Below are 13362 nucleotides of genomic sequence, written 5' to 3' on the forward strand. Positions count from 1 at the left end.
CTATGAAGCTCCATATTCTATGTGGATGAAACCCTCCACCTTGAGTACAAACCTCCCTTATTGGGAGAAGGGGATGTTTCAGCATTCGGTGAAATCTCATTTCTTAGATTTCAAAAACAACAACAACAACAACAACAACACTTATCAACATAGGCCTTAAACAATGGGTTTTATACATAACGTCAGCAGACCCTGGCCATCAAGAAATCGTGAAGGGTCTTGATATGGTTTGACTGTGTCCCCACCCAAATCTCATCTTGAGTCATAGCTCCCATAATTCCCGCATGTTGCGGGAGGGACCTGGTGGGAGGTAATTGAATCATGGGGGTGGGTTTTTCTGTGCTGTTCGTGTGATAGTGAATAAGTCTCATGAGATCTCATGATTTTATAAATAGGAGTTCCCCTGCACACGCTCTCTTGCCTGCCACCATGTGAGACATGACTTTCCTCCTCATTCACCTTCAGCCATTGTTGTGAGGCCTCCCCAGCCATGTGGAACTCTGAGTCCATTAAAGCTCTTTCCTTTATAAATTACCCAGTCTCAGGTATGTCTTTATCAGCAGCTTGAGAACAGACTAACACAGCTCTGAACGTTGTGTGAACTATGTGAACATGTTCATTTTCCTAGGGAGTGGACATAGCTTTCACCAGATTTTCAAAAGGTTTTATGGCCTCCAGAACACTTTAGCACCGTTGTCCAATTTATTCAAAATACTACTGCTCAGGCTAAAAAGAATGGATTTTTTAAAATAAAATAAATGAGCCCTTTGGGGCCTCTGATTCTACTGCATTTACAACACATTAGACTGTGTTGTAAAAAAAAGTCTGTTTACCATCATTCTCATTTTACAATTTAGCAAACTGAATTCCTAAGAAATTAAAGTGAATATTCCACCTAAGGAAAAATGATAGGTTAGTGGGTTAGAACCAAAGACAAGCAGGTTAAGCTGCTGCTCCCAGTAATGATTGCCTCCCACTGTTAGCTCCTGCCAGGCCATGAGTAAACACAGTGGCCAAGCCCTATGGTAGACACTTTACATACATGACTTGTTCAAGCATCATAACAACTCTGCAAGACATCATCTTATTTTCCATTTTTTGGAGCTTTTTTCATTTTTATTTAAATGGAATGATATTGTGTATAGATATATTTCTCTCCTTTTTCCATTTGAGGAAATGAAGGCATAGAAAAGCTCAATGGATCACCAAAGACCACAGCCCTGATAAGCGTCAGAGATGGAATCTGTTGCCAGGTCGGCCTGCCTCCCAAGTTCTACACAAGCATATACTCTAATGCTCGGATCCTCAGAGGAGGAAAACTCGTCTTCATGTCAGGGACAGTTTCTTAGACATCTTTGTGCTCCCCACAGGGCCTTGCCGTGCTTTGCATGGAAGGCACTCAATAAATATTTGTTGGATGAAGAAACCTGGGCTCAGGCTCCAATTCTGCCATGGACTTAGTGACTCAGTCTCCTGCAACTTGGAGCTGCAGGTGGTTACTCAGCTGGGCAACTTCAGGGAACATTTGAAATCAATTATGGGTGAGGAGGAACCTATTAAAATCTTCTCTTTTGTGTATGTTGGGGTTGCAAGAGAGGAAAGGAATGACAAGGAGGGAAAGGAACAGGATGGTTTCAAGGTTGGGTGCTGGAGCTTAAAAGTTACACACGTGGATGGGACAGAATTTGGCTTACATCCAGTGCTCAGTTCCAATGGCCCAACCAAATGGGCTCCTGACCTCAGTCTACTCCTAGGTGGCCACATGGCCCTGAGTTGCCAGGCCCCTGACTAGCTACTCTTACAGAGGACTCTACAGTGGAGCAGTTGTACACAGTCCTCTCCTACACCTTGGTTGTTCTGTCTCAGCTATGCGAAACAGGCCACTTCAGAAGATCTACCTTGCAGGGACCCAGGTACCACATCCCCCCTTCTGAGGGCCAGAGAGACGTTCAGCATCCAAAGCCTGTGAGCTCCGTGTTGTCCTCAACTCTAAATAAATGTATTCTGGCAATTCATTCTGGAATTCAACTTTCTATTTTGGAAGAATGTGGGAGTTTGGAGTGGGGGAGGGAGAGGGGAAACTTTAGTTGATTTTCTTTACTAGTTGCTAAAGTGCAAGTTAGTCATAACCCCAAAAATGTCACTTTTGCCCTTTCACATAAGCCCCGCAAAAAAACACTTGCACAAAGCTGACCCCAGGGGATGCCTACGAACAACATTCTGGGAGAGGACAATTAAATACATACAGCCCAGAGCCAGGGCAGGACAGTCCTCCAAGAAATCAGAGACATTCCCCACTACGTGGCTGCCTACTCTCCTGTGAATGAAGCAACACTGCCACCTAGTGTTCTGTGTAGAAAGTATCCTCTAAGACCCCCACATCTGGGGCTGGGGAAGGGAATGTTCCTCTGTAAATTGCTGTGGCTGCATTGCTTGAAGTCTCTGTTGAAGAAAAAATGCCCTAAATTGGGTAGATTAAGGATTGGGAAACAGGGTTTAAGTTGAGTAGGTAGAAGCTACGCTCTGAGAGCTGTTGAAAAAAGTGTAGGGGCCAAGTCTCGCAGCACCTCGGATCATTCCAAGTGGAACAGCAGAATTGCTGAATTGTACGTGGCTCCCAGGGACATGATTCTATTGTCGTTCTGCATAGGTGAAGGCCAGCCATCGTAGGAATAGACAATGACCAGCTCAGGGGCGAGTGCTGTATGGTAAGAGAAGGAAGATGGACTCGTCTGTCCACAGGCATGAGTAGATTAGGGCAAATGCCTTTGGCAACATTATGGTTCTCAGGCATGGAAAGCACAGGTGAAGTGTAAGCAGCTAAGCACAGTGAGTACACAAGGATGCCCAAGCCCTCAGGCGCCCTGTTACTAGAATCCTGAAGAATGAAACCATGTTCCCAACCTCCATCTTTCCCAGACCTTTACCCTACATCTTTACTGAATATTTTCTGATGTACAGAAAGAAAAATATAGAGTGGTAAGTGGAGATGAGATAGCCCTGGGCATTCCCTGCCCTCAATCTTTCTGGTGTGGACCTAAGGGGGGAAATACCGGTACACCACAAGGGACACTTTGATTTGAAGAGAAGGAAAATTCAGAAGCTAGACAGTCTGCAAAAGATTTCCTGCCCAATTGTACATGCTTACGGTTAAAAGAGTTCAGACGGGCACTTTAGAGAAGGATCTGAGTGTGTGCTGTGGCAGTGTTGCCAGCGGTTGGAGGCGGTGGGCAGGTGGGCAAGGGAGAAAGACGTCCTGGGGTGGGCATGGGGGAGGTGTCACAAGAAATGCTGTAACTGGAATCAAATCATGACTCTGCTTTCCTCTGTGCAGAACATCAGACAGGACACAGGAGGGACAGGACAGGAGTCAAGTTTCCCCAGATTTGGCCTCTAGTAACCCAAAGCAGTAGCCCCTTAGAGCCTCCCACATAGACTCCTATTGGATCTTTCTCTCATTTCTTTCAGCCAGGGAATTGATCCCCGGTCTTTATGTTGCTACTGCAAGAGGAGGGGTAAGCGGAGTCGTGGGTCTTAGTCTAGACTGCAAGCACACAGTTTCCCTGGCAGATGGGTACTAGGAAGCAAGATTAAGCAGCAAGAAGATGTCATCTGGGAGAAATTGTGGAGCTGCCAACTCTGATAAGATAATCATCTCATTATTTCTTCCATTTGGCCCCAGAATAAGGATTTCCTTCTACTCTTTCTCTTCCCCCACCTAACTTATAGCCCAACCCTTATTTCTCCCCTTTCCCCACGCCCTCTCCCACCCAAAAATAAAATACAGCAAAACCACAAGACTTGAGAATGCTCAGTGTCTGGGAATCCCAGCTTCCGAAGGAGAAATCACAGCCAAAGAGGGGGAGACAGAGTGTCCGGAAGGGATGTTCCAGCAACACCCCCTTGAAAGAGGCTCCCTCTTTGCCGACTTCTTTCCCTAGTCTGAAACTTACTTGCAGGCATCCAGGAACCTGAGAATTTTTTCTTAATTTGGAAAATTTTCAAGCAATTCAAGTGTCCTGGAGTTCTATTCCCAGCCTGCCTCGCATGCCTTTTATTGCCTCAGTTTCCCCATCAATATAATGGGACTGGAAAACATGAAAGGGCACTGTGGATAATTCAAATTAAGCAGATTATATGGTTCTACTGTGCACCTTGCTTTGTGTTAGGTTCTGTCATGGGGAATTCAAAAGGATAAGGTACTAAATGATGAAATATCATGTCTAATCCATGACCCCTTGCTTCATTCCAACTTTCCCAGTAAGGCAACAGGGAACAGTTACTCTTAACCTCATTTTTATTTGCCCTTCTGGGTGACTTTCCATGAAAAGCAAGATCTGTGTATAGTGCAAACAAATGTGGGTCATGTTCCCAGACTAGTGCTCCTGATCAAAACCATGGAGTTATAAAAGGTTTCATTTTTTAGGTCCTTCTTACAACAACAGCAGGCCTAGAAGTCGGGATCTTGGCTTGTAAGTGCTCACTTTTTCCAGTGGACCCTACTGTTCCTAAGCTGGACACATGATTGCTGTGACAAAGTGGAGGGACCTTCAGGACCTGGACCAGAGGGCACCTTTCTGCCAAGATCCAGGGCACTCAGAGAAAAGGAAACCAGGCAGGACCTGACGGCTGTGTACCTAGCAGCCTTGTTTCCTCACCACCTGGACCAGCCCAGGCATGACTCATTGCTCAGGTCGTTGGATTCTCATCTGTCTTCAAGGTTGCCTGGGTATCTCATATTGGTCTACCGGAAATGGAGTGTGACACCCCTTCTCTTTTGGCAAAGAACCAAGGAGCTCTATCCCTTTAAAGAGAGGTAAGAGAGCTAAAGTCTCCTAAGTGCAAGCACAATGTATAGAAGGACATGAGATCAATACAAGTTACAGAGGCTGATATGGCTAGAGTCATTATCTCCTTTTTGATGGTGTCTGGAATCCTGCTGTGCTGATTAATAAAAGGCCCTTCCTCCTCTCCCTGGCTAGCCCTTTCTGGCTTTCCTGTTGGGTCCCCTTTCCATCCTCGCTCCCTATGTCTAACCCATCAGAAATTAAGCCAGCCATACCCTCAGGATCTCAGAAAGCCCAGGAGAGGGGTGTTACCTGCGATGATGGCTGGGTTGTTCTGTCCTCCCTCCGGTTTAACCCAGGCTTCCACTGTGAACGCCTCCCGGGGAATCTCAGCCAGCACTTCTGGACGCAGCAGCAGCCGCTCCCGCCTCCCAGAGAAGTATAAGATGGGCAGTCCTACTTGGGAGTTAAAGGTCTCTGCTTCTCGGTAGGAGCCCTCTCCACCATTTTGCTTGCTTTCCTCCGGTGGACTCTTTCTGACCCTGTGTTTAAGGGAATGCTTGGGCCAAGGTTGGAAATGTGAAGAGATACCAGAGTCTCCCTGCACATCTTCCGCCCGCCTCTTCCACACTTGGCGACGCTGCCTGGACTTGGCCCAGCCCCTCCTTTGGGTCTCTGGTTTGGGTTCGTTCAGGGTTGTGAAAATGGCGGTGGTAGCAGTGGCAGTCATGGCTGAGCCTTTCTGAATCCCGGCCTCACCTAGAGACTCCTTGGATCTTTGATTGCCGAGATAAGCGTCATCATCTCCCAGCAGCTCAGATTGCCCAATAGGACTATCCCCTACCCATGGGGCAGCTGGCTGTTCAACTGCACCCCTCAGTCCTGCTGGATTTTCAGTCAGGTCTCGGGGAACAAGGCTCACAGCATTTCCTTCAGTGTCTGGTTTGCTACGTCCTGTATGATGGACTTCTTGCTCCCCCACGGGGTAGGGCCTTAGGTAGTTCCCAGCCTTGCTGGGGTAGACTCCAAAGAGGTGATGCTGTGGAGAAGCTCTGGGTCTTCGAACCTTGGCCCCCAGCCAACAACGTTCTCCTTCCAACAGCACCTGATTCAGGTGTTCCCTCTCAACCAAGGATTTCTTGCGTGTCCAGCCCAGCTCAGAGTTGGCAGAACAAAGTGCCCACCCAGCCAAAATCGCCAGGCTTATTCTTAGGATCTTGAAGCACATCATACCTCCCCTAGCTCTTTCTACAGAACCAGAAGTCAGCTTCTGGGTACCACACCAGAGTGATGGGCAGATGAGAAAGAGGCAGCTAGCAATGGATTTGCAGTCAACAGGGAAACTGTTTTGTTCACAGACCAAACTTTTTCAAATAGCCCCAAGAATGCCTCTGCTGGCTACCTGTGCTGGCCGCTCTGCCAGTGTGGCTTCTATGCCTCCCCAGCACGTGTGCTTCCCGCACGCTTCTCGCTTGACCTCTCTCCTCTTGCTGTAGTTTAGTCCTTGCAGAATGAAGTTAATTTCTCTCGGTTCCTCTGAATTTCCTCCCAGAACTCTCAGATTTCTTTCTTTACCCCCCCCCTTCTTCAATAATCCCTCCCCTCACTGATACTAGAAGAGAGACCCACAGGCATGAGCCAAGTCTCTCAAATCCACACTCACACACACTCCTCGCTACCTGAAGTCATTCAAAATAATCCTATTCTCTAATTTTCATTTTTTTCTCTTCTTCCTTCCCTAGGAATTACCTTCTGTTTTGGTAGTCCCTAAGCCAAAATAAGTTCACCTTAAAACAAATTGCTAGAACTTTTACACAGAGACACGCAATTTGATGCTTCTTATTTTAAAATGCAAAAATAATCTAGGGGCACAAAAATCCAAGCTGGTACTTAACTTTCATTCTCCAGATGTCTTCAGCCAGGTCCCCATCCAGCCTCCAGTCTGTCTGTGAAGGTTAGAATGTTTCCTTCAGTTTGATGCTTGGGGTTGTTGGTTGTTGAAGGCTTTTAATCCCTCATCCAACTTGTTGGTAGGTTGCAAGTCTCCGTAAAGTTCTTTGGGGTGCCAGTTTGCTGTTCTAATAACCTTATGAGCCTGGGAGCTCTTAACTTCACCTTCTGGGAGTCTTGTGGGTTCCTGGGAAGATCGGGAAAAGAGCAAAAAGAAGAGCATATACTTCAGGGGACCTGTTCTCTCCAGTCTCTCCTGCTCCCCTTGGCTCCCTTTCTGTCTGCCTGTAAATATCTTCTTGTTTTTTGTTTTTGTTTTTGTTTTTGTTTCTTTTCATTTAAAGACAATGATGATGTCAAAGCTAGTAAGTTCAATGCATCACTCCACCTACTCCTCCCTGTCCCCTCCTTCCTCCTGAAAACCTCCCCACCTCACCAAGGCACAAGGGACAGACGCTACTCTTGGTTTACCCAGTAAACATCTCGGGCTTTCTCTTTCAGCAGCTGCAGCCTACACAATCAATAGCAAAGAATCAATACTGTTTTGGAGTACTCTTCTCTGTGTGTATTCTCTCTCTCTCTCTCTCTCTCACACACACACACACACACACACACACACACACTTACTGTGAACAGATCTACCTACTGCCTAATAAGCCCACACTAACCTTTTAGGGATCCCTTGTATCTTTCTTTTGTTTTGTCACAAACAAAACAAACAAAGTATTTTTTCTTACTTTGATCAATCATTTGGGATTCAAAAGAACACTATCTTAAATTCACTTTAAATCGGACATGGGAGAAAGGAGAAATCAAGTATCCTGCTGTGAGAAGTACTAAATGGAAATGCCATGAATTCATACTACATAGGTCTTCTTTTTATCTCAGAAGTTTCTCAATCTGAAGTTACTAAAAGTCACCATATGCTGAGTGAGCAAATAAACAAATGAGATGTTCAAAATAAGTAATTTACAAAAATGAACAGCTAGACCCAAGCAACCATGTTTCCAATTGATTTGAAATGGATGGAAAGGATGGGGAAGAAAATGTCATAATTTTAACCTGTGCAGTGTTTGCCTAGATGCCTAGATAAAGGCTTTCTCAAAGGGCCCCCACCCCCAAGTGCATGTGCATGTACACAAATACACACATGTATATATGGACAAACACATGGCATGGTTCTGAATTCTTAACACAAGTAAGGATGTCTGACCACAGGTGGTACAAAACAGTGGAGAAACACATTGGGTCCTTCATTCACATAATAAGAAAAATCACTTACACTTTTAAAGTCACTGCTTGTGTTGCCCACATCTAAAACATGCAGTCCACATACTCTGGAGTAAGATCACACTGCCTCTTCTGCCTTGAGTCTCCTCATCATCTTCTAAACTCCTCTACCCCAGCTAAGAACTGACTTGTTTGCATTATAAATGCTGTATCTTAAACACCTCATCCCAGCATGTCCTGTTTCCTTATGTAGCATCCACTGGAGCCTCGATGCAAGTCCCCCAAGAAGATATCAACTCAGGCACATGGATATTACTAAGCAGATACCCCTCAATCCTAGACTGCCCTTTTTCCTTCCCTTCACTTTTGACTCAGTTTTCTCTCTCTCTCCCTCTCTTTCTGAAGCAGCTCAAGAATAAAGATTAGGGCTCTAGGGAGGGGGATATAGAGAAAACCAGGAAAGCAGAGGGTAGAGAGAGAGAAAGAGAGAGAGAGAGAGAGCAGAAAAGAAAGGAGGGAAGGAAGAGAGGAGGTTTAGTTCAAGTAAAGGGAAGATACTCAGGTAAGAAAAGAAGTAAACTTCCCCCTCCCGCATGCCACCCCATAACCCTCAGAAAAAGGTTTCCTACCATTCATTTCAGGAAGGAAGGATAACACAGCCAGGAAGAAGAATTCCGCCTGCTTTTCTCCCCCTTTTAATGTGTAAGGGATCTTGCATCCCCTATAGGTCTCTCCTGGCTCTCAGCTTCTAGTAATCCATTCATAAGGTTTCAAGAAGCTACACAAAACTCAAGCTTCCAGTTTAGTTTCTCTCTCTCTCCCTTCATTCCTTTGCTCACCACTCTCCTTCAGCTCTTGGCAGTCCCAAGTTAAAAAAAAAAAATGTTGAACCATTTCTGTGTTTTCCTCCTGTTGTAACTTTTGCTGTGACATCATAACCCTGCCCACCAACACCCCACCTCCCTCTCCTTTCCATCCCACCCCTCATCAGCCCCATACCCGCAACACACCCCCCCACGGAGAAGAAGGACTCCTGTCAGTTCCAATGTGTGAAAAACACAAAGCTACTAGAAGGTGCCCCCTCCCTCCCTCGGCCCCCCTCCTCTCTTCCCCCTCCCTGCCTTACCCACCGCTCAGCCTCGGCTCTCTCAAGGCTTTTAACAATGATCCCATCTGTTTGACATGTGCGGAAAGGTGGGCTGGATTCAAATAATCTGTCAAGTGAATCAGATCAAAAACACAGCAACCCCCTCCTCAATTCCATCACACATACACACCCCCGAGCAAAAGTGTGAGGGAAATCAGGCTTGCACAGCACCCACCCTCGATGCCAGGGAGAAAGACACTAGACATGCCAAGGGAAACCCAAATTTATATAGACATAAATTCTGTTGCTATTTGTTTATGACAAACACCCACACCCCAAGTCCCCTACCCCTCTTCCCCAAACCCTGCCACTCCGCAAGTGCACAGACTTGAAAGCTGGTCGAATCTGTTTTGAAATCTCCAAGGAGAGGGTTTTTCCCCCTTTTTTTCACTCCAAAGCACTATCTGTGGCGATCAGACTGAGCAGGGTTGCCAGCAAATGCAGGAGGCCCCTTCTAGGGTACAGGCTTTCAAACCAGCGAAGCTAGAGGGAATGGATTTAAGGACACACAGCAGGAGCTGGCTGGATTCATTTTATTTTGACGGGGGTAGTTGGGGGAGGAATATCATTTCTGAAATGCCCAAGGAATGAAGGGAGAGGATATGGATTTCTTAAACAGTGTTTTGCAAGAGGAGCAGTGTCTTGTTCTGCAGGTAAATCTATAAGGCAAGAAATTGGAGCTTACAGATAAACAAGGACGGAGAGGGAAAGGGAGGGAAAGGGAAAAGAGGAAAGCGAGGAGAGAGAGGAGAGGGGATGAGGAGATGGGAAAGGGGAGAGAGAAAAGAAGGGGAGAAGGACAGGCAGGGGTAAGGGGGGAAGAAAAGAGAAGAAAGAAGGAGGCGTGGGGAAAGAGGGAAAGGGGAAGGGAGTAAGGCGAGGGGGAGGGGAGAGATGGAGGAGGAAAGGGTAAAATGGAAGGGGGAGGGTAGGAGGACTAGGAAAAAGAGAAGATTCTGGGAGGAGAAAGAACTGGAAAAGAGAAGTAGAGAAGAGAAGAGGGAAGAATGAAACAAGGAGGAAGAAAAACTAGAAAGAGATGGTGAGGCACAAAAATATGGAGACCAGGAAGGCAGTTAGATCCATGATGATTAAACATAAAGAAATCTCAGAGGCAGGTGAAGGGAGGAGACACTATAACATGGGGTCGAGGTTAGGTTTTATGTACAGAAAACAAAGGACACACAGTAGGGGGGCTGTCTCTTAGTGACTGGACACGTTTTACAAAATCCGATTGCAAGGCTTCAACATTGTCTCTTTAAGGGAACTCCTCTTCCCTCCGCTTTCCCTCCCTGCATCTCTGCCTCCAACTTCCACCTCCACCTTCTTTCTTTCACCTTTCATTTCCAGCATATCTTCCCCTGGAGAATTCATGAGTAAAATTCAGACACCCACTCCCCCAAAGAAACCCATTCTTCACAGCCCCTTCCTTTATTTCTATCCACAGAGGTTCCTGGGTCCTCTTATCTAAAGATTGGGCTGTTTGTGATCATCTGCACTTCATTTCAACCCAAATTATATGATGTTTCCTTTAAGCCCAGGACGTCAGGAGTGTTTTGCTTATATTTACTCCCATAGTGGGGCTGGTCAGTTTTCATTAGCTTTGTCATCATTATTATTAAGAGTCTTTGCACAAAGAAAGGAGCCAGTCCACGCTGGCATCCACCTGCAGTATACAGCATTAGCAGAGAGAGAACGAGAGAGAGAGCGAGAACAAGACAGAGAGAGAGAGAGAGAGATGCCCCTTAATATGGTCACTGATCCTCTTTGACTTTCTGGTTCCAAAATCTGATCCCTTGAAGGAAAAGCTCAGCTGGGAGCCAGCCAGGGAGCGTAGTAATAAAAGCCTCCTAGAACACAACCAAATGCGGAATCTATATATAGAAGCCAGATCTGTTTTAGCTACTTGCAGTCTAAAATGACACCCGGAAACAAACATTTCAGCAATATGTTTATTGGAATCTTATTCAGCTAGTGCTGGAAACAGGGAGCTTCTCTGAAGGATTTCACTCTGAGGCTCAGGGTTGCTGCTTTCTGCTCCCCTGGCTCTGGTGCTCAGAGATGGAAGTCGGGCTCTATCTTTCAGGGTTAACTTGTGATTCCTTCAGGGTAATCTACTACAGCCCCCTTTTTTTGCGGGTAAGGGAACAAGCACAAAGTCACACAATTAATGGCAGGGCCAGACATAGCATCAGGTCTCCTAAATCCCTGCCCAGCTTTTTTGCCTTCTCTGGCTACGCACTGTCTTCACCTGTCTGGCTGGTTTGCCAGCCATTTGTCAATTGCATGGGAAGGCAGTATCGAACACTGGCCTCCCAGGTTCCACATCCTGGCAAAAATGCCCAGGGCATATATGTTGGTCATATGTGTTCTATAACTCAGAATCACATAACACTCAGAAGGAAATGCAAATCTGGATTTCACCCTCCTCCCTGTGCATTTTGAGCCAAGACAAGCCCTATCTTCTTGTGGAACTGTTTGGTGCTCCGTATGTCAGATATTCATTTTTTTTTCCAGAATACAATTACCATTATAAATTATTAGCAGTGTTAATGGTCATGTTTTAAAAGCTACTTTCCATCCAAATAGATCAAAGTATGTCATAGACAGGTTAAATTTCCCAGCACCTCGGGGGAGCAGTATGGTGAAAGCAATATGCCAGAGATCTACATTCCTTGGTGACAGTCCCTATTGGGTAAGTGTTTTCTGTAAGATTTTGAGGCTTGGAACTAGCTCATGGAGCCCTTTGGCTGGGGAGAGTTTAACAGTGATGCTGGGTTCTTCCCCGCTCATCAGACAAACAAAGGCTCTGCAGGGTTTATACTTCAATTAGGATTGCCTTTGTACCTGGAATCTCTTCAAAAGGCAACTTCATAACAAAAATAATGAGTGCGTTTGTACACTTGCATTTCCTCTTACTTAATCCACATTTGTATGCATTCTTTCTTTCTAACCACAACAACGTGAATGCAAAGCAAGTGTTAATGCCCATCTTACAGATGAGGACACTGAGGCTGAAAGAGGTTAAACTACTTACCCACAGACCTGCAGACAGTAAGAACACAGCCAGAAACAATTTCAAATGCATTATGCTAAATGAAAGAAGCCAGACTTAAAGGGCTACAAACTGTGCAATTCCATTTCTATGACATTCTGAAAAAGGCAAAGCCTTGAGGACAGAGAATGGATCAGTGGTTACTAAGAGCTGAAGGTTGGGGAAATAGTTGAATAGAAAAAGCACAAAGAGATTTGGGGCTTACACAGCTATTCTCTATCTTGGTTGTGGTGATGATGCATGACTGTATGCATTTGTCAAAACTCAAAGAACTGTGTACTAAAAAAGGTTGCTATATGTAGATTATGCCTCAGTAAATATGGTGGCGGTGGGCAGATAGAGCCAGGGGTAGGTCTAGGGTCTTTTAATTTTGCATACAGTATTCTTCTATCTACATCCTTCAGGTGCCCAAAGACCAAAAGATTGTGTGACATTGCTTGGTGGTGGTTAGGTGCTGCTCTGTGCCTGAACTCTCCACTGGCCATCTCGCCTAGACTCTGAGGGGACCCCTTAGAGCCGGGCTGGATGGAGCACTAAGCTGGCTTAAAGTTCCAGCTCCATCAACCCAGATGGCCTCAATAAATCAAATACTCTATTACCAAATAAACAATTATGCCCCTGTGCTGCCATTCAACAGCTGCCTGACCTTGGGCAAGTTAATGAACTTCTCTGAGCTATCTGTAACATGAGAAAATTGGAATAGAAGACCTCTAAGTTCCCTTCCAGGTCACACTTGAGATTCTCTTATTTTTCAGCCCAGCACTTTTCTAAGATTCTATCGTCTCATTTATAAAAGACAACTAGTGCTCATTTCCTATAAATATACCAGAGACTCAAGTGTACATTAGCAGTGGGCACCTATGACATTTATTTTGGTCCTGAAAGAAAGCCATATATTCGAATGTGACTTTATTAAAAACACTGATATGCAGAAACAGGGGTAGTATGTGAAGAGTTTTAGAGCTTTGCTATTATAGGGAAAAAGATGTCCTGTGCATCTGTGGCATTATCACGTATTTTACAACTCAAATATAGAACACATGGCATTAGTATGAAAACACTTACATGAAAGCAGCTTTTTAAATTTGGTACCGCGTTAGAATTTTAAAATGTGGTGATTTCCCTGAGATGGTAATATATCAGCAATAATAAAAATTTTTACTTACACACTGTTCTGGCCACTTCATGTATAC

At 45.3% G+C, this 13362-nt stretch overlaps 1 protein-coding gene across 1 annotated transcript in view; it reads right to left on the reverse strand.

The window, feature by feature from the left end:
- Positions 1-13362, reverse strand: part of PAPPA2 (pappalysin 2) — a 405697-nt gene that overhangs the window by 288747 nt on the left and 103588 nt on the right. The window contains exon 2 of the mRNA XM_054455365.1: positions 5100-6924. Within this exon, the coding sequence (XP_054311340.1) occupies positions 5100-6018 (919 nt within the window). The 5' untranslated portion in view covers positions 6019-6924. The remainder of the gene's footprint in view (positions 1-5099; positions 6925-13362) is intronic.

The sequence above is a fragment of the Pongo pygmaeus genome, chromosome 1, assembly GCF_028885625.2.
Source record: "Pongo pygmaeus isolate AG05252 chromosome 1, NHGRI_mPonPyg2-v2.0_pri, whole genome shotgun sequence".
NCBI classification, from domain to species: domain Eukaryota; kingdom Metazoa; phylum Chordata; class Mammalia; order Primates; family Hominidae; genus Pongo; species Pongo pygmaeus.